At 63.0% G+C, this 21,073-nt stretch overlaps 4 protein-coding genes across 4 annotated transcripts; all 4 read left to right on the forward strand.

Annotated features, from left to right (window-relative positions):
• Window positions 1–1,177: 1,177 nt before the first annotated feature.
• Window positions 1,178–7,600, forward strand: LDBPK_030510 (hypothetical protein, conserved; the record flags this gene model as incomplete). Its single annotated transcript, XM_003857968.1, has 1 exon — window positions 1,178–7,600. One exon carries the CDS (start codon window positions 1,178–1,180, stop codon window positions 7,598–7,600), a length of 6,423 nt encoding a protein of 2,140 aa, XP_003858016.1.
• A 1,615-nt stretch (window positions 7,601–9,215) lies between these two features.
• Window positions 9,216–10,406, forward strand: LDBPK_030520 (26S protease regulatory subunit, putative; the record flags this gene model as incomplete). The annotated part of the gene is made up of 1 exon (XM_003857969.1): window positions 9,216–10,406. The coding sequence occupies one exon, from the start codon at window positions 9,216–9,218 to the stop codon at window positions 10,404–10,406; it is 1,191 nt and encodes a 396-aa protein (XP_003858017.1).
• A 1,282-nt stretch (window positions 10,407–11,688) lies between these two features.
• On the forward strand, window positions 11,689–16,023 carry LDBPK_030530 (hypothetical protein, conserved; the record flags this gene model as incomplete). Its single annotated transcript, XM_003857970.1, has 1 exon — window positions 11,689–16,023. The coding sequence occupies one exon, from the start codon at window positions 11,689–11,691 to the stop codon at window positions 16,021–16,023; it is 4,335 nt and encodes a 1,444-aa protein (XP_003858018.1).
• A 1,454-nt stretch (window positions 16,024–17,477) lies between these two features.
• LDBPK_030540 (hypothetical protein) lies at window positions 17,478–19,625 on the forward strand (the record flags this gene model as incomplete). Its single annotated transcript, XM_003857971.1, has 1 exon — window positions 17,478–19,625. The coding sequence occupies one exon, from the start codon at window positions 17,478–17,480 to the stop codon at window positions 19,623–19,625; it is 2,148 nt and encodes a 715-aa protein (XP_003858019.1).
• Between the last annotated feature and the right edge of the window lie 1,448 nt (window positions 19,626–21,073).

Raw genomic sequence — 21,073 nt, forward strand, 5'->3', positions numbered from 1 at the left:
GTAGATGGGTTTGCGTGTGTGTGTGTGTGTGTGTGTGTGGCCGGATGGCGGTCGCATTACCCGCCTTTTCCACTGCACGTCCCCTGGGGCACACTCACCCTTCCTCCCTTAAGTCGCTCCTTCAGCGGAGAAAAGCCCGCTTGTGTGTACGTGTGTGTGTGTGTGTGTGTGTGCGGCTGGATGATCATCCCTCGGATATAGAGGCATACCATCTCCCCCGCCCTTGTGCCCCTCCCCTACCTCTCGATGCCTGCGCGTCACGCACTTTAGGACGAAATCGAAGCAGTGGTGCACAGAGGCAGACACGCCAAGGCGCACATACACGTGTGCATCCATCACCCATACAGAAGAGAACCTGTCGCGTGCGCCGGCGTGTGGACGTACGAAACACCGGCGGCGGTAGCGGTGGCTGTTTTGGTTTGCTGTGCTGCACTCTTCACATGGATTGTGGCGACGACGCCCGCATACGTAACACGCATTTTAGACACAAAGAAATAGACGAACCAGCCGCCGCGAGCACGACACCGACCAGACACGCGCAGACCGCGAGCGCGAGCGCGAGAAGTATTGTGGTGTGTTCACCGCGTCTTCTATTCAGGTCTATCTCGCCGTGTCTCTCTTCTCTTCTATCCATCCACGGTCCGCGCGTCTTTGTGTGTGTGTGTGTGTGTGTGTGTTTGTCGAAGGCCCTCGCGCGGGAGGTGGGTGCGTGCACACGCACGCGACAACGACGACGACACATCACGAGACATAGAGAAGAAGCCATCGCCATCGAAGCTTCCACGCAGAGGCGCTGTCGTGCTGTGCGCATCCAGCAAGGGAAAACGAAAGAGGATCACGTAACGACGCTCTATAAACGGCGTGAGAGGTGTGGAGAGGCCGGCGCGCCTCGGTAATCGCGTAAAGGCGGCGTTCCGGCACGGGCCATAAGCCCATCTTTTCTCCGCCGTGCATCTATTCCTGTGTCAGTCCGGGTCCAGGTGTCCTTCGAAGCGTCTCCACGCACGCATCAGGCACGAATGAAGAGGGTGCATGCAGAGACAACAGAGACACACACACACGCACACGCATCCCACCTACACGCGCATATCTGCGTACACCTGCGCTCTAAAATTGAGTCTGCTCACGACGACAGCTGCATAATCGATAGTGCCCGGCACGTCGACCTCGGGCGCTGATGCTGCCATCTCGAGGTCTGCTTCAACGTGGAACCTTGGCAGCCACTGCGGCTCGATGGGCCTCCTCTCCCTCGTCCTCGGTGGCGCGCCGATCGCCCAGGGACACCAGCGCGATCACATCGCGGCAGCCCACGCACAACCTCTGTCCTCCGTCTTCAGCTGCGGAGAAGCGCGAAGCCGACGCCGGCGAGGGTGCAACGGCGCCAAGCCCTGCTGCACATGCGGCTGCAGAAAAGGATGTGGATGAGGTGGAGCGTCTCCTCACCGTCACTGCGACGCGCGCTGCGCCTGCTAGCCCGACACCATCTACGCAGACACCCACCCCCATGCTCGCGTCGTCATTGCTGTCCATTACCGGCGCCACCACCGCGGCACCGGACACGATCGTGGACCCAGGCGCAGCGCTGCACTCCAAGGCCCTCCATCAAGCGGAGGTGAGCACACGCGGCAGGGATAGACCGACGCACGTGCAGCTGGAGCAGATCGACCGGCGCCGCAGCAAGCCAAGTCTGTCCGAAGCCGAGTTTGGTGTGGGAATGACGGAGCGGCTGCTGCCGGAGTTGCCGCGTCTGCCAGCGTTGCATGAGGTACACTACGGCGACGCTGTGGTGCGGGAGCTGGACCGCAGTACGTACTTTGCGCTGAAGCAGGGCAGCAGCACGAGTGCAGCCACGCCATCAATGAGCGCTGGTGCCGGCCACCCCTCGACAGACACGGCGGCGGCGCCCGGCAACGCTGCCGTGGTCGTCATCAACGGCGAGGCGTGTGTGGAGATGAGCCTGGACGAGGACTTGAGCGAGGCTAGTTTTGCGGCCTTCGATGCCGAGGCGGGCAAGGCAGCGCCCCGCGCCACCACCCCTGCCCGCACTGTCGCCGCGGCCGCTGCTGCGTTGTGTGTTAAAGAAGACATCGACGCCACCGACGCGGAGGAGGACGGTCTCTCGCTACAGCTCAACTTTGGCGCGGAGCGGCCGTGGTTTGTGCCGACCTCCGGGGTCGTGCAGCTGCACCCGCTGTCGCCGCAAGACTGCGCGCTGCTGCTGCGGTTCGTGCTGCGCCTACGCCAGCAGACCGAAGTCGACCTTGTGCCGTCGCTGCGCCGCGCACTGATTGCTGCCGAGCAGCGGACAGCAGAGACGGGGGCCGGTGGAGAGGGCCGCGCGAGGAGAGGTGGCGCTTCCGTGATGTCGGAGCCGCCACAAGCGTCGTTGTCAAGCGAACCTGCCACAAGCAGTCGTGGCCGCCGTCCTCACCTGACCTTAGCCGATGTGGTTCGCTACCTGGACACCGCGCCGCCGCCGGTGATCGCCTTTACGGAGTCGCTCCCAGCCAATTGCGCGAGCCCCTACACGTCCAGCTCTGTCCACGACTCCACATCACCTGCCTTCGTGTTTCACATGTACCTCGAGAACATCTCCTCGCAGAACGCCCTCGGACACCTGGCTGGCCTCTTCGGCATTCCTCTGCGCTCCTTCCAGACGCACACCGCTGCGAGCAAGATGTCGTGCAGCACGGTGATATGCGCCATCGCCGAGAACCTCGTGCGACGTGAGCACCTGCTGCTGCTCAACACCCTGCGGCACCCGGGATTCGTGCTGCGCGTGAGCGACATTCGCGAAGTGCGCGAGGACGTGCACGGCCCCTCTGACGACTCCGGCAGCGCGGACGCGTCGTCGCCGTCGCCCACGTCGCAGCGCTTGTTTCGCGAGCTCGCCCGCTGGCAGCCCCTGTACCACACGGAAGTGCTTCTGCGGCGTGTGTGCAGCGCGGGCAGCACCGCGAGTGGCAGCGGCCTGTCGACGCGGCAGCAGCTCGAGCACCGCCTGCGCGCGGTGCAGACGGTCGGCGCCATCTGCTTCTGTGCAAACCGCGAGGCGTCTTTGGCGCGTGCCGCGACGGACGTGCTGCACAACTTTTTCCGCTCTGCACTGCTGAACGCGCTGCAGCGCCGCAAGGCGCCGGTGCCGCTGACCCGCTTCCTGAAGCGGCCCAACTTAGCAACGGCGCAGCACGCGCATCACGTGAGTACCGATGTGACCGTTCGGCAGGTGCTGAAGGCCTTTATGCAGTGCAACGGTGACTGGCACGCGACGGTGGTGCGCACGCCCTACGTGTGGCGCCGCCGCTGGATCAACGCGCTGCGCGGGCTTGTCTGGAACACTATGGCGAGCCAGCGCATCCGCAAGGCGGGGCGGGAGGTCTGCCTCGGTGATGTCGTGCTGAAGCCAGAGTACCGCGATGACGTGCATCGGCGCGGCATCATGACGGTGAAAGCGGAGCACGTGATGGTCGTGACGACGTCTGCGGAAGCGCAGGCGGCGTGCATGGAAGACGTTTTCATTCCTTTCCTCCGCGGTCGCTACCCAGAGCATCTCTTCGCCGACGAGTCCACCGGGCATCCGATCATGACGCGCACGAACATGCTAGCCCTGCTGCGAGCAATGCACGCACCGCAGCTGCTTCTCGGCTTCACTGACGAGGTGCGGCTGCTGCTAGACATCAGAGCCGACGTCTCGCCGCTGCTTTTCCGCCGCCTGCTAGTGCGGCCGCTGGAGCTTGAGTTCGCCATCTTGGAAGACAAGCCTCCCATGCGCGCGCTGCACTTCGACGCGGCACGGCTGCTCACGAATGACCGCTGGCTGGCCGCGGATGGCGTGAAGCAGCAGCAGCCATCCTCGCGAACAGGACTCAACGACGACAACGGCAGCAGCGGCAACGCTCGGCGTCCAGCAGCGCTGCAGCTGACCCGCGCGAGTCATCTTATACCACCAAGCGTCGTGCTGGAACGCACAACCCTCGGCACTCGCCTCGCCTCCGGCATCCTCTCCGAGGAGTTCTTCAGCGTTCCCTCGGCCGACGACTACGTCGTGCTCGGCCACGCCCACCGCCATCTCGACGGAGATCTGGTCCAAGCAGCCCCACACTCTGACACCGCCGTCGTGGGCGATCGCGTGTACTCGGTCTATATCCGCGCTGTGGTGGAGCACAACCTTGCCGGTCTGTCGAGCATGCTGCGCGAGTACTTTGTGCTCTCCGGCATCGAGACGGAGGCAGACAGCTCGCTGCAGCACAAGGTGCACCGCATGCGGCGCGAGCTTGATCCAGAGACAGAGCTGCTGACGGCGCCGGTGTACTGTTCAACGTGCTACAACCGCGACCATGACACACAGGAGCAGTGTGCTGAGTACCAATACAAGCGCCATCGACGTGGTGCGCAGCTCGATCTGGCCGCTGCCGCTCTCCAGCTAGAGGAAGATGCGCATATGAAGAGGATGGAGCACGAAAGAGGTGCGGCACTGCCTCCGGCTGGGATGCCGGAGAAGAGGCGTGGCAACTTGGGAAGAGACGAGGTCTCGGTGACTGGTCCGGCCGCCTCGATGCCGCCTGCGGCGTCGACGGCAGCCACAACGCCGGTGCCTGCGCGCACGGTGTGCATGCGCTGGCGGCTGAGGCGCCGCCATGACGAGCAGCGCTGGGGCGTGCGTTTGACAAAATCGCTTCACCTCGTCGGCATCGACGATGCATCACTCCTGCGAGAGGCCGCGGTGTGGTGTAGCGCGACCAGCGAGGCCTGTGACGCTGTGAGCAGTGCATCGACAACGGCAGCGGCCATGCCGGACGAGGCCGAGGTTTGCCCGTGGCCATCCTCCTGGATCGCTCAGAGCGCCCCGGTGGACGAGCAGGCTCCGCCGTCATCGTCGTCAGCGCTGCGCATCCTTGAGTTCTTGCGTGCCGCACTTCGTGGCAGCGTCGACACAGACACAGACACAAACACAGCCTCACAGCAGCTGGCCGCGCTTACTGAACTTCTTGCGCAGTCTCCGCTGGTGCGGCTGCAGCCGGCTGCATTGGCAGTGGCGCTGCCGCCGTCCGCTGCGGCGCCGGCGGCGTCGCAGGTGAAGGCGTGCAAGTGGCGCTTGGCGAAGGTGAACGCGAAGCCCGTTGCCACCCAGCGCGACGTGGCCGCTGCCATGCTCACCGAAGCTGGGAAGTCGCGCGAGGTGTGGCTCACCTTCGAAGTACCAATAGGCGCCGCCGCCGAGAACCGCAGCGCTGACGTGTCGACGCGCGTGCAGCCTGGTGCCAGTGACAGCCCGGGTGCGCTTACGAAGCGCGACGACGCCGGCTCGATTGCCTCGCGAGGTGTCGTCCCGCAGAGCACCGCTGCGATGCCACCACAGCGTCGGCACGAAACAGAGGCGGCGATGCGGCGTGCCTTGCGCAAGGTCAGCCCCGACACACGGCGGTGGGTGCAGGACTTGCCGTACCGAGTCACCATTGTCCTCAAGAAGGACCGTCGCCAGGTGCAGGCACACCGCTCGTGGGGGCTGCAGCTCGACGGGACGGACATGACGCTCGTGAACTTCGCGAAGCTGATGTTGCGGTTTATGGCTGACTCGGGCACACACGATAAGCAGGGGCATGGCGGTGGGCGTTGCTCGGTTGCCTCCATCGCCCCTGGCGAAGCGTTCCCTCGCCTTAGCAGCAGCAGCAGCGACAAGAACGATCACCACCTTCACAGCACCTCGAAGCTGCTGAGCGACCTTGATCCAATATTGATGCCGGTTTTGAACGACATGTACCATGTCGTGCGCATCCGTAACACGCCGGTGCGCCACAAGGCGGAAGCGGCGCGTGCGATGGCGGATTTTCAGGCATTGCTGGACGCGGCGTTGGCGTCCGCAGACGTCGCTGAGCCGTCCGCGCCGCCTCGAGGCGGTGGCCATCGCGACGCACATGCGAACATGTCAGCCTCGAACGAAGAGTTCTTTCTCACGCTCACCTTAGAGCGCAAGGCCTCAAGCTACCAACTCTGCAACTCGCCAGCCACGGAGCAGGGGCTAAAGCCCGCAGCTGCTGAGCTCATCGACCGCGGCGACGCTCCTGTGTCGGCAAACGGGTCCCTGTCTGCTGCTGCGCTGTCGGCCCCAGCCGCAGCAGCAGTGGTGGACGCGGCCCTTCTCTCGGGTTTGGCAACAGAGCGCTGCCCGGTGCGGCCCATCACAGAGGTGCAGCTCTCGCGCAGCGTCGTCACGGTTGCCATCAACCGTCTGCTGCTCACGAGCGCGACAATGGACAAGTGGGGGCTGCGGCTGCAGCAGGGCACGCGGCGGCTGAAGGCGATACAGGAGAACCAGTACTTCAGCTTCCACGTCTTCGCGGACAAGAAGTCGCAGGGGACCCGCATCGCCGACACGCTGCGCCTCATTCCCGCCTCCAACGCCGCGACGGGGGCGGCAACACGGAGAGATGCATCGACCTCGGCGGCAAGACGCGCTCATCACCTCTATTACGTGGAACGCGTTAACCGCACTGCGGTTCGCTCGCACGCAGAGCTGCGGCAGGCGCTGCTAACGGCTGCCCAGCCGGCGCAGCAGCAGCAGCAGGAGTTGGGGCGTGGCCTGACGCCGATTCCAGCCCTCCCTCCCGAGTCCGTGACGTTAGGCGTCCGCCAGTTCCCGCTGCTGCGGCTTTCAGCGACCGTCCGTCGCGGCGGCGTAGGTGAAGAGAGCGCGCTCGGCCCCGTGGGCCTCCAGGTGGACAACCGCATGCAAGTAGTCGCCGTGTTCGCGGGCAGCCCCATGGCCCGCGCTCTCGACGAGGCTGCAGGACCCATCTGCTCTCTTCGGCGGCTTATCCGAGACCGCAGCGACGCTAGAAGTGTTCTGGACAGCACACCAGAGGTAGGCTCGGAGGCGGCGTGGGACGTTGTTCGAGATCCGCAGTTGCGGGAATCGCTGGCGCGGTTGGTGGCTGCCACCTCAGTGCCCCCCAGCAGCTCTGCAGGCAGCAGCGCCGGCAGTGGCACCGACGAGCCGCGCTCGGCAGGGACGGTCACGACAGTGGTGAAGAAGCCGGTGCGGCGCCAATGGAACTACGGCATGGACGAAGACGACGGAGAGAACAGTGGCGGTGGTAATGACGCCCCTGATGCTCGCGTGGCGGCGGCAGCTACCGGCACGTCGCCCGGCGCGCCGGCAGTGCCGGTCTCAGCGCCGTCCCTGCCGCTAGTGGAGGAAGAGTCGGCTGTCCGCACCGCTCTGCGCGACCTTGCTGCCGTCGCGGCATATATACAACAGCAGCTCTGCAAGTGCACAATGGTGGACGGTGTACACATGCTTCAAGCGTCGATGCTGCAGGAGTTCGCGTTGGCGCAGCTGGCCAAGCTGGACCAACATCACGGGCCATCATCAGACGGCGCTCCATCCTCCGAGGAGGCGGCGGCGATGTTGGCAGCGGTACGGACAGAGCTGGCGCAGCTGCATGAGCGTGTCGTCTCAGTGCATCACGAAGTTCGCTGGGAGGTTGTGTACGCAGTGGCGTCGAATCGGCCTCTGCGCACGCCGGCGGACTTGGCAGCTGCCTTCGCGCCTGGCGTTGCTGAGGAGACCATCATCCTTCAGCAGCTGATGGAGGACTGACACGCCGCCAGAGGAGGCAGGAGCAAAGTCGGAGGGGCTTTAGGGGGAACGAGAGAGCGCGCGAGAGATGGTGGACGGCGGCAATATGATGTACTCCGGGGCGACGAGGACGAGAGTGTGTGTGGGGAGAGGGGGGAGGGGGTGGATGGATGTGCTGCCGCGGTGTCACTCGTCCACACCCTTGTCCTGGCCTCCTATGGCTTCTTGTAACAACGATGATGCAGCCTACCGGTGGCCGAGTGCACGTGCACTCGCCTGCGTGCGTGCGTGTGTGTGTGTGTGTGTGTGTGTGTGTGCTGAATCATGACTAAGCGGAACAGGCGCACACGTCGAATAAAGGGTCGAAGAAAGCACAGCAGGAACACAGGGATGAAGACACAGACGGGGGGAGGCAACACCTTTCTCGCGTCGAGTGTCAAGGACGGATGTGTGCGTGGTGCACACAACCCGTCTATTTGTGCGTGCGTGTGTGTGTGTGTGTGCCCGTGCCTCTCTCTTGCGTTAGAGGAGGAAGGGAGCAAGATGTGTCGAGAGCAGAAGCAGCGCGAGGGGTGGGGAGGACGGCGCAGACAAGGCGGCGGTGTTGTACATGCATGATCGATACTCAACCACAGGCGCACACACACACAAAAACACACACCACCACCACTACCACCCTGTCTCTCGCCCCTTGCGCCGCTTCGCATGGAGCATGGGAAGCGTTAGTGGCCCATCTCGCCGCCGCCGCCTCAAGCAAGGGAGTGCGAAAAGGGGCGAGGGCACCGTTGAGCTCAAGCGCGCGCTGCTGCACACAGACACACACTTACGCAGAGATAGAGATATTCGCCTTCCACCACTTCTTCTCTCTTGCTCTTGTGCATGTCCGGCACAATGTGGCGCGACTCGTTGGCATGGCAATCGTGATTCTACTTCTCTTCACCTCCATCGTCCCCATTCCCGACTCTCTTCCATGAGTGTATATATGCTGCTGCTGCTGTTCCACTTGCACTCCATCCACGCGCACACGCCCGCGCGCTTCTCTTCTTGCTGGAGAAAACAGCGAAGCATCACAGAGCGGTCCACCCCACCCCCCTCCGCTCACTTCCTCTCTCACGTGCCCTCCACACACCCCTCATACCGCGCCACAAACCGCACGCAGCAGCCTCCTCCTCCCCCTCGCCCTCGCCCGCTCCCCTCTCTCGCGAGTAAGACGAGCGCACGCGTATGTGCACACCCGCACATCTGCATCCTTTCCCTTTTCGTCGCCTGTCACCTCTCGTTGGATGTGTGTGTGTGTGTGTGGTTGACGCGGACTTGTCGTTACACCCACTAACACGCGCGTCCCACGCACGTCCACGGCGAGACACGCGCCGCGGCACACATACACATACGTACGCGCACGTGTAAGTAGCCATTCTGACGTGCGAGCCGGCAAGCGTGCTGCTCAAGGATCGAGAGGTGCCTCTCTTCAAGGGTTTCTCTGTTATAACCTGGGCTCGCCCTGTGAGGTGTGCACCGAGGGCGGCATTTATTGTTGTTGCTGTTGGCTTCCTGCGGTTCTCTGACGCATTCCCTCTCCCTTGCCCACTCCATCCCCGCACCCCACCTCGCCCGCTCCCGTGCCGGCAAACACACGATGCAGAGCAACGCCCCCTTCGACCCGGAGCGCGAGGCGCTGCGCAACGAAGCCATCAAGAAGACAGTGGAGCGCAACGTCACGCAGGCTCGCTTGAAGAAGGTGAACGACGACGTCAAGCTGCAGCAGCGTGAGCTGGACAAGGTGGAGGATCAAGTCAACGCCCTCCTCAGCATTGGCCATTACGTGGGTGAAGTGCTCAAGCGCGTCGATGAGGAGCGCTTCATCGTGAAGAGCATCAGCGGTGCGCGTCACCTCGTCGGCTACCGCAAGAGCATCAAGCCGGAGAAGCTCAAGTTCGGCGCTCGTGTCGCGCTGGAAATTACGACCTTCACGATCGTGAAGGTGCTGCCGCGCGAGGTGGACCCGCAGGTGTACAGCATGCAGTACATGTCCAGTGACAAGGATGTGTCCTTCCAGGACATTGGTGGGCTGCAGCCGCAGATGCGTCAGATGCGCGAAGTGATTGAGCTTCCCCTGACGAACCCGGAACTGTTCGTGCGCGTCGGTATTGCGCCGCCGAAGGGCGTACTGCTGTACGGGCCGCCCGGCACCGGCAAGACGCTGCTGGCCAAGGCCATTGCCGCGAACGTGGATGCCGCGTTCCTCAAGATCGTCGCCTCTTCCATTGTCGACAAGTACATTGGCGAGTCCGCCCGCGTCATCCGCGAGATGTTCGCCTACGCGCGTGAGCATGAGCCGTGCATCATCTTCATTGATGAGGTGGATGCCATCGGCAGCAAGCGTATCGAGGGCTCGTCCTCCGATCGCGAAATACAGCGCACACTTATGGAGCTGCTCAACCAGATGGACGGCTTTGACAAGCTAGGCAAGGTGAAGGTGATCATGGCGACGAACCGGCCCGACACGCTCGATGCGGCGCTGATGCGGCCTGGCCGCCTCGACCGCAAGATCGAGATCCCGTTGCCGAACGAGGCGGGGCGGCTCGATATTCTCCGCATTCACTCGGCGAAGATAACGAAAAAGGGAGACATCGACTTCGAGAGCGTCGTGAAGCTGTCGGAGGGCTTCAACGGTGCTGATCTACGCAACGTGTGCACGGAGGCCGGCATGTTCGCCATCCGCGCCGGCCGAGACTACGTCGAGAACGACGACTTTAACAAGGCCGTCCGCAAGGTGGCTGATATGAAGCGGCTGGAGGGTACGGCGCACCAGTACTCAGACCAGTAGGAAGTAGTCGACGACGATGATGACGACGGCGACGGCACAGAGAGAGCCTCTGTCTGTCTTCGTGTGAGTGTGTACGCAGTTGTCGTTCCTGTATGGCGCGGCTATGTTCCTCCTCCCTCTCCGTGATTATAGTTATTTCCTGGACAAGGATGATGGTATGGTGGCTGTTGGTGTTGTCCCGCCCCTTGCTTGATGCTGTGGGCTGTTCATGTGTGCACATGCGCGTGTCGGTGTCGATGTAGTCGTACGTGTGAGAGTGGTGGCCGGCCACTCGAAAAGAGGGGGTGGTGGGTGGGCCCACGTGTGGCATGCCTCTCGTTCTCTCATAACAGAGACATCAGCAGCGGACGCGCACGGCCCCCACCACCGCCACCACCCTCTCCCTCTCCCCACCCTCTTCCTCCTTTCTCTTGATCTCCCTCTTCGTTGTCGGCTGTTGCATCAGGCGGTGTGTGCACGGTTGTGCGTGTGGGGATGCTCGCCTGTCTGTCGCTCGGTGTGTCTGCTTGTGATATCCCCTCTCGTGTCTCCCACGGCCCCCGTCGTCTCTCGAAGGAGGTCGGCACCGCACGAGCGGCAGAGGAGGGGTGTGGTTGCGCTTGGGAACCATTGCAGGCGCACGCATGCACACGCCGTCGCAACGGAAAGAGAGGGTTGAGGGCGTCCACGGAGGCGCGAGAGCCGAAGCGGAAGAGCGGCAGGGCTGTGGTATCATTGAGTGTTCTCTGTGCAGGAAAAGGCGCGCGAGGAGAACACCACAGACACGGTCTCACATGCACACGCTTCTCTCTCTGTCTCGCCTCGTCCGCACAACCCCCCCCCCAGTGTATCCCACACACACACACACACACACACTCCCCCGAGCCCATCCCCTTGCTGCGCGTGACAGCACACGAAACATGCATCCCTCACCGCAGCCCACCCACCCCACCCCCGCTCCCTGCACTGTCGTCCGTTCATGTCTCTCTCTATCTCCAAGTACGTGTGCGTGTGCGTCTGCGCCTGTAAGCTACCGTGACTTCCTCTCGTCTTCCTCCCTTCACCTCTGTGGGTCGGTGTCCCGTGGGAGAGAGAAGCAGCCTGTCCGTGCTCATTATGCTCGCTCGCACCCGTGTGCGTTATGTGTGGCGCTCCCCCGTCTCTCCCCATGCACGCGCTCCAGCGGATGAACTAGAAAAAGAAAAGAAACGGAACGCGCCACAACGGCAACCCACCGCACATCGAGCGATCCGCCACCACCACCACCCTCCACACGCGGAGGAGGGCACGAGGCCGCACACGCATGTACTCGCGAGCCCCATCCCACTGTCTTGTTGCACCACGAATTTCTGCCGACTTCTTCTCCACACCCTCCTCTCCACGCCCTCCGCACCCCGACATCACGACGAAGGAAGGAACGATGGCGACCGCGGCTGCCGAGGCGGCGTGCGTCACGTGCAGCACGGCGCTGTGCTCCTCGTCCACACTGTCCGTCGATCCTATGAAGCGACGCTCGGGCAGCCATCGTATGGACAAGACGACACCCGCGTCGAGGTCCGAAGGGTCAGCGTGCACCGCCTCATATTCCGGCAGTGCTGTTCTCGCTGAGCACCACCGCACGCGCCCAAGTGTCCATGGCTTCGGTCGTGGTGACTCTCGCGAAGCGAGATGGACGCATCGCCCCCGGCGCGCACTGCGGCTCACGAAGCGCGCAGCAGTGTGTGTGCTGTATCTCCTGCTGCCGTTCCTGCTGTACCACTCGACGCCACCATCAGCATCGCAACGGCTGCCGCCAGCACGTGCTTCCATCACCGCCGCCACCGCCTCCATCTGTGCTCCGTTTCTCTTTGTGCGTGCGGTGGAGTACGACCTCACGTTGGCCTTCCAGACGAACGACTACGTCGATAACGTGTGCGTGCCGGGCGCGACGGCAGCACGGACATCCTTGCGAGCGCCACCTACCGCTGCTCGTGGCAGCGCAATGAAAGAGGCGGCGGTGGCCCCGACAGCCTCGACGGCCCCCGCGGCGGCCATCGATCTGTCTGCCTGTCCGTACTACCCGCTGTGGTCGCTCCTGGCTGGGGTGAGCAGCTTCGGGGAAACAGCAAGAGTGGATGGGGGTAACGTGGATGCCGCGGCGGCGAGTCGTGCTGGTGCTCGGGGCGGTGTGGACAGCTCCACGAGACCCGTCGAGCGGCACGGCAGAGCGGCAGCGGCGGAGGCGGAGGCGGAGGCGCGCCGGCGTATCCCAACGGCTACCTCAGCGGCGGCGCCGTCCGCTGCGAGTACCGCGTACGTAGTTCCAGGCGACCTCACCAGCACACTTTCGGGCTCGCGCAACGCGCTCACCTATTACTATCAAGTGCTGAACACAGACGACTTCTTCTTCATGTTGCAGGGGTGCACCATCCAAATCACCATCGACGGAGACGTGCCGCCGTCCTACGCCTACAACTCCTTCCAACGATACGCCGATGCCTATGCGTTGAACGTCTCTGCGACGGGCAAGGATGGCAGCATCAGTGGCGGCTCTGGGGGACGAGGCAGCCTTGCCTTTCCAGCTGGCACGAGAGCCAGCGACACTGAGGGTGACGGCGATGAAGCGTACCCCAACATCACGCTGCGGACGGCATTTTTTTTTTGGAATCAACCGCGGCTGCACTGCGCGTACAATGCTCCGGCGCTGATGTCGATGATGGTTGATCTTGCTAACCAGCACCACCACCACCAGCAGCAGCAGCAGCAGCGCCGTGCGTTCTTGAAGGACGACGCAGTCTTGGCAGAAGCCAGCGCACAGCCGGCAGACGGCGAGGTAGCTGCTGGCCGACCCGTGGCCTCCTCGGCTGGGCCCCTTTATCCGTCCTGCGCCGCAAGCATGCCCCCGCCGAAGAACATCCTACCCTCTGGCGGCCGGAACACAACGCTCACGGTGAACTACATGCAACTCGGCAGCTCCGTCGTCGTGAAGATCTTCAGCTTCGATGTGTGGTATCAGCTCACGGGCACACCGGCTCCAGCGACTCTCTCGAAGGCGCGTACCACGACCACCGCAGCGCCCGCGTCGGCCGCGTACTCGGCAGTCTTCTCCAGCGGCCCGATCACGAGAGGCCGCGGTTGCAGCACTGGTGTGTCCACCAAGAACCTGGCCGCTGGGCAGTCGTTAAAGTTACCGGCGGATCCCGAGAAGGTGTGCACGGCGCCGGCGCTCTACACCATCTCCCTGAACCCGCTGCTTGCGCGGGCCTCTTCCTGGAGCCTCGGCAGTTCCACGGACTGGCTACAGCCCTCCGTGATGGTCACCCACGACTACCCGGCCGCCCGCGTCATCGCGGTCGTCGCGCAGTGCTCTGGTGTGCCGCTTTCCTTCTCGGTGAAGGCGAACTTCCTGAACCCTGGCAACTACCCTGGCAGCGGTCAGCATTACGCCACCTCCATCATACACTTGTTCTTCTTGGTGTGCTATGCCCTCCTGCTCATCGTGTTCCTGGTAATGATTGTACCGTGCAGCAAGCGGCGGCGGCGGCGGCGGCGGGGGCAGGGGCGGCAACGTCGTGGTGGCGGCGCTGAGGGAGGCGAAAGCAGCAGCAGCCCAGGTCAGGCAAGATCATCAGATAAGAAGAAGCGGGCGAGCGCGGGATCTGACAAGAGCAGGGGCGGCAGCATGCGCGGGCGGCGGAGCGGCAGTGCCGCGGCGGGCGGGGACGGTGGCGAAGAAATGCACGGGACGAGCGCCCCAAGCAGTACGACGACGAAATATGCAGCCGTGGCGGCATCATCGGGGCCCGAGAGTACGTCTGCGGCGGTGAAGAACACGACCACAGCGCAGCGAAGCCCATCCTCGTCGTCGCCGACGTCCGCAGCAGCGGTGGCGGCCCGAACACGCGCGTCGGCGCAGCGCGGCGCAACTGAAAGTGGCCAGGACAACGCCGAAGACGAGCCTCTTCACAGGGAGGAGGGCAAAAGCGGCAGACGGCAACACCGCGGCGGTGCCGGGCCGCGGCCGCAGCAGCAGCGGCAGGGCCAGCGGGTTGCGGAGAGACGCAATGGCGGCAGCGAGGGCGACGACTCCCAGCCAGAGACCTCGTCCTTGTACACAGCGCACTCCAACGCGCACCTCACATCGTCTTCGGGCATCTACGACGATAATGACATCAACTGCGGCAGCAGCGATGCCGCAAGCGAGGTGCAGGCGAGGCGAGGCTCGAGCGGGCGTCGCCGTGCGCAGAGCCGTCGACGCGGCGGCCCCTCCACGCTCTCCCTCTCCACCAGCGGCGACGACTCGGATTGCAGCAGCAGCAGCAGCACCACCACCACCACCGCGACTGACAGCACAAGCGACGACGACGACAGCCGCGCCGCCCGCCGACGGCGACGTCAGAAGGAGCAGCGACGCGCGAAGAGGGAGAGGCAGGAACAGAAGAAGCAACGATCCCGTCCACGCCATCATGTCTCGGCCACCTCGACCTCTCGCCGCTACGCCGCCAACGACCTAGACGACGACCGGAGAGGCTCGAGCACGGGCGTCGTCAGCGCCTTCGCTTCGCCGCTTCGGTGGCGTTTCAGGGCGGTGGGAATGACCGATGTCGTTGGCCACCAGGTCCTTGACCCGGTGCGACTGTGGTGGGCTGAGAGTCACATCCTCGTTATGTATGCACCGATCCAGTGGCTTGTCCTCGTCCTTCTCGTGCTCAGGTGCCTGTTGAGCGTCCTCTTAGCAGCGAAGTTCTTTCTGCTCTCTAGGGCGGTGCACCGCGACTCCTTGATGGGCAACAGCCTGTCACTCGTCTGCATTATTTTCGAAGTCGCCACGGACACGCTGCTGATCCCGATAGAGATGCTGGTGGCGATGGGGTGGGGCCTGGCTTTCACGGCGCCACTGCCCACGAACCAAATTGTTACTGTCGGCCTTGCCACGCTCACGATGTTCATCGTCTTTGTTTTCAGCGCCGCGTGTGCGAAGGATGGTCTGAGCATGGCGCTGACCGCGAATCGGTATGCGAGGCTCATCAACGGCAACCTATGCAACACGGTCGCATACACCCGCGCCGCTTTCGAGATGGTCTGCCGCGTCCACAACGTGCTTCGCATGTTCCTCCTGTCGCTGTGGCTATCGAAGACGGTGGTGCCGGCCGATGCAGCGGCTGTGCAGCGGCAGCGCAGACTGAGTCACAGGCAGCTGCAAGGCGCACAAAATGAGTGTCGTGAAGGACAAGGAATGGCCGGGCCCGGCGATAGCAGCAGTGATGGGGTGTCGTGTAGGTCAGATCTTCACCGCCGCACCTCGTCTGCGACCTCGTCCTCGTCATCTGGTCAGTGCGATGGTTCGTCTCTTGTGACCACCTTCACCACCACCGACACCACAACGCCGTCGTCGGCCCCGTTCGCCCTCCGGCCGCCGCCGCGCCTCGGCTACCCTGGCGTGTCCCTGTCGGCGATGGAGGTGTATCTTCGCTACCGTGGCATGTGGGTGCCCTTCGCGATGCTGTTGGTATGGGCGGTTCTGCTGCTGGTCTTCGCCTTCACCTTCTACGAGCCGGAGGACTACTACATGGTGGTAGCCTTTCGGGAGCTGCAGAGTGTGTATCTCCTCGGCTTCATCATTCTCTTTTTGCGGACGTCATCCCCTCTCTACTGCTGAAAAGAAGGATGCCGACTCGCACCGGTGCCACGCACCGCACACCACAAATCTAAGAGAGAGGGAGAGGGGGCATCCGCTCGTCGTGGTGGTGCATCATCCCTGCTGCTGCATAGCCGCCCGCCTCGCCCGCTCTTTGGATTGCGCCGCTCACTGTGTGATAGTTTGTGAAGTTCTAAGCGAGTGAGCGAGTGTGTGTTGCGTGTGTGTGCGTGTGTGTGTGTGTTGGTCACGAAAGGCAAGGCCTATTCGAGTGGGGGGAAACGCGCAGGCACACGCGTGCCGGCATAGCATACACGCTGTACCCCGCCGAGGCGTGTGCCATCCCACCCCTCTCCCTTTCCGCGACGTCCGCGTGCGTTCGGCCCAGAAGAGAATGGAATCCGATGAGGTGTTGGAGAGCATACAGGCAGAACAACAACGAAAAGGACGAAGTGCAGTGATGGGGCCGTGCGTTGCTGCAGCAGCACGAAGGGGGAGCTGCCTTGAGGCGATGGCCTCCGCGAGCAAGCCGCCCCCTCTCTGTCTGCGTCTCTCTCGAATCGAAAACGCACCCCGTCTTCACTTGGACGCAGCGCCGGTGAATGTGGTCGATGCGCGTGCGTGTGTCCGTCTCTCTGTGTGGTGCCGCTCGCACCCATCATGCGAATGCAGCGAGAAGAGCTCTCACTCTTGCTCGCACCGAAGCGCGTCACCGGAACGCCCTCACACCTTCCTTCTCTGCCCTCTTCTTCGCCTCTGATTGGTGTCGCGTGGAACCTGCGCTCGCTCCTCGCGTGCCTGGACTTTTCCTCGTCGTCACCATACGACGCACACGCACACTCACACGCACACGCGCGCGTGTACATGTATATATATATACATCTGTACGTCTCTCTACTGTACGGCATCCGTGTGTGCCCTGCAGCAGGTTTCGTGTGCTCCTCCTGGCTCGATCTTGTGCTCGTCTTTTTCGCCCATTGCATACTCTGCTTTTTGTTGTTCGTTGGCTGGTTCTCGGGGTGCGTCTCTGTGTGTGTGTGTGTGTGTGTGTGTGTGCGTGTGTGCGTGTATGCCCAACGTCGACACCAAGCCGCTCGCCCCTCCCCTCATCTGCTTGCTTCGCCTCTTCTCAGCATCTACATTCGTCTGCTTCGCTTTATATATATATATATATATCTAATATCTGTATATATCTATATATATATCTTGCATCCGCGTCGCTCAGCTCAGCTCAGCTCCCTCTCTTTGGCGTGTTCTACGTGTAAGGCATTCATATCTTCCCCCCAGCTCTTGTGTGACGTCTTGCATCTGTACCCTACCGCCTCTTCCAATCCTCCTGTGTGTGCTTGCGCCTCTCTCTTCTTCGTCGTCCTCCATCTCTCACCTATAAACTACACCCCGCCCTGCCGCTGCCGCTGCGGCCCTTCTCCTCCGCCTTCACGCCTCCCAGCAGACACGTGCGCTTACTCCGGGCCATGTCCAGCGACTTCGAGACCCTCTCGTGCAACCTGGAGAGCAGTGAACCTCGGCGGAGACGCTGCCGCAGCAGCAGCAGCATCGGGAGCGACTTTGACACGCTCGATGACCTTGTCGCCGACAACGATGCGCAGCTGCTGCGCCGGCTCGCGGTTCGCAACTCGGCTCCCGGCGCGTGTGCTCGTCGTGCGCTCTCTGGTGACCACGCCAGTGCACACTCGGGTCGGCGTGAATCGGCCTTGTACGGCTACCGCGCTTACGGTGTGACGGGCGGAGTCGCAGCGACTTCGCCGGCTGCACGCGGCGGTGGCTGTGGGAAGATGCCCCTCTTCACCAAGGGCCTCACCACCTGCTGCTCCCCACCTGCCACCGTTGCGCACACCAATGTCAAGAGCAAGGATAGCCTGGGCAACCTGGACGACGCTTTCACCGCCACGGTGGTGACCCCGCGCGCCCCAGGGGGGGGCGCCTCATGGGCAACAGCGGCAGCGGCGCCCACGGCCACCGCCGCCCATGCCTCTGCGTTCCGTGGCAGGGAGCCAGCGTCGCCGGTCGAGCGCCAGGTGACATGTCCACCAGACACCAGCTCCCTCACTTCTGTCGCGAGCGCCGCGACCATGACTGCCTCTTCTACCACGCGTCGCACGCACGACTCAGCTAACGACGTTGACAGCTCCGAGGACGATGAAGGAGCGGAGGAGGATCGGGCAGACCTCAAAGACGGCCACACCGTGCAGCGCCGGCGTCTAGCGCACGACGCATCGGTAGAGGCTGTAGCCTCACGTACTCCGCAGCCTACCTCGCGCGCCCCGCCCCACCACAATGCGCGGGACTTCGAAGGTTTCTACAACACGGGCTTGTTGCTGGAGGATGACGACGACGACGACGATGCAACTGAGAGTGAGCTGAGTCGCCGTCCCGCTCGCGCGGTTGACAGCGCTGCCGCACCATTTCCATCCGCGGCGCTCAACGCGAGTCTTTTCTACATGCACGGTTCAGCTGGACGACGCGGCAGCGATGCACCTATCAGCTTTCGGCGCTCGCAGGCAGCCACTGCAACGCCAGGCCCCCACACCGAAGGGCACAGCAAGCGCCCCGCCTCACCGGCGTCTGTCAAGGCATCGACAGTCACCGCAGCGCGTCCTTTGTCCATCGCATCGCGACGCGAGGCAGCTGGCGAGCAGCTGTGTCGGTTGGCTGTGACGCTGCCCACCATGACGACGGTGCACTGGCTCTCGCTCGTCATCACTCTTCTCGTGCCAGTCAACCTGCTGTGCCTTGATGTGATGGCGCTGGGGTGGATACGGCGGCGCGTGGACGCGAGCTACGGCGGCGCATCTGCGTTGCCGTCATCTGGCCGGACCACCGCACCCACCTCATTGCGCGTGGTGATCTGTGGTGCTGCGGGGGTCTCGACCGGCGTCGCAGAAGCTCCGTCGTCGTGCGGGAACGACTCCGGGTTCACGTTCAACGTGGGCGCCACTACCTTCACCTCCACCTCCGGCGGCGGCGGCGGCCGTGGTGGAAGCGGGAGCAGCAGCAGCAGCGGCAGCACTGCCGGCGCCGACAACCCACGAAGGGTCGACGCGAAAACGTCTTCGTTCTCGTCTGCGCACACGGTGCCTGCCCTGTGCAGCGTCATTCTGTGGCTCCTGGCCCCCAACGGGCTTCTCTGCCGACTTGTTATACACCGGCTCCGGCGACCCACTGGCGAAGCAGTCGCTGACGGCCATGAGCCGGAGGGCGAGTCTGTGGTGGACCTATCACCATCGTTGGCAGCAACAGCAGCAGCACCGAGCACGTCATCCCCACTGCACCGAGCAGCGGCGTCAAGCACCGATGAGTATCGCCACTTAAGAGCGGAGTGGCAAGTGTGTTGCGACGTCTATGAGCGTGTGCGTCAGCTGGCACCGCAGCTGGAGGTGATTGAGCTCTTTATCCGGTACGCGTGTTTGTGGGTCATGCTGCACGCCCCCCTGCCGTGTGCGACAGTGGCGAGCGAGTGGACGGGCGCGTGGCTACTCAATTCGCCAGCGCCTGAAGAAGAGAAGGCGATGGCGCCGAACGGCAGCCACTGGCGCGCCGCGAACAGCGTCACCGCCTCGGTATTGCCGCGTCGTGCTGCGGACGTCATCGCGGCTGCCTGAGTGGAGGAAGTGAGGGAGGCAATCACACATAGTGGGCCGTTCTCCTCATCACGCATTCTCAGTGCGAGGGACCGTAAGAGAGGTAACGTGTGCGCATGTGCACGCGTAAGCGTGCACATCCACATGAGACAGTCTCCGAGCGATCACTCGTGTCTTCGTCGATGTTTTTTTTTTTTTGTTTTTTTTGAGGGGGTTGTTTGTTTTTCCCCCGCCTTTCTGCTTGTCGCGTTTTCGATCTCCCTCGCCGGCCTCTCTCCCCCCTTTCCCCTTCCCCCGGCACCCCCGTTTTGGGCGTGTGGTGTGTGTCGATGCGTAATGTGTTTTCCTCCGATTTCTCTTGCCGTCTCGCTGTTGCTGTCGTTCGTCATTGCAAGCCTCGTTCTGTTTTGTCTCTCTTCACGCCGCGCCACCACCACCGTCATCACACACACACATATATACACCGAGAGAGAGACACCTCTACCTCCTGCCTGCCGCACCATTATCATAACCATCCCTCTGTGTCGGTTTGTGTGTGTGTGTGTGTGTGTCGGAAGTTTGCTCGTAGCCTCTTTTTTCTTTGCGTCGATTTGTTTTCCATGTCGTGTTGGCCTTCCCATGCGCCCTCCCCTCCCCTCTCGTCCGTGAGGCACACACACACACGCATCAACACACGTGCACACACACACACACAACATATATATATATATTAATATGCACATGCCCCCGTTACGCCTGCATTCGCCTCTTACCCTCACTCACTCCCCTCCCCTCCCCCCCCAACACCTCTTTCTCTTGCTGCTGGGGCTGCTGCTTGATCCCTCCGTGTCTCGTGTGTGTACATGTGTGTGTGTGTGTGTTTGTGTGTCTGAGCGCTGATCGTATCTGACGGTGGTGGCGACGCGACTATCATCGAAACCAAAAATGAGCTGCCGTGGCCTTCAAGAGCCTCACCGATTGGAAGCCTCAACGCCGTGTGCTCGCCCTCAACTCCCTCTCTGCTTCTGTCCCCTTGACAGCCGCGAGGCACGCTCTCCCGCCTCCTCTAATCGCTTGTGGACCCCACCCACACCTCACACGCCGAAGTACCCTGGCCGCGAATACTCGCACACACACATATATATAGGGCACACTGCCCACACCTCTCGCACCCCATCAAGAGCGAATGGGGCAGTACACACGCGACGAGTGGTCGCTGTAGCGGCGCTGCTTCGCTGCATACCCCCCGACGCCACGCGTCGCGCTCGGTGTGCGCGTGTCGGGCTCGGGTCTGGATGGGCGGTTGCATGCTCACGGTCTGCGGACCCGATGGCGATGGGGTCTCCCTCGACGAGCGCACCCGCGTCTCCGTGCAGATCGCACCCGGGGACACCCTGGGGGACTTGGCGCAGACGCCTGCGACGACGGCTGCCGGAAGCGCAGGGCTTGTCGGCGCCGGATGCAGGCAACGGTGGCGCACCGGGCACATG

The sequence above is a fragment of the Leishmania donovani genome, chromosome 3, assembly GCF_000227135.1.
Source record: "Leishmania donovani BPK282A1 complete genome, chromosome 3".
Taxonomy (NCBI): domain Eukaryota; phylum Euglenozoa; class Kinetoplastea; order Trypanosomatida; family Trypanosomatidae; genus Leishmania; species Leishmania donovani.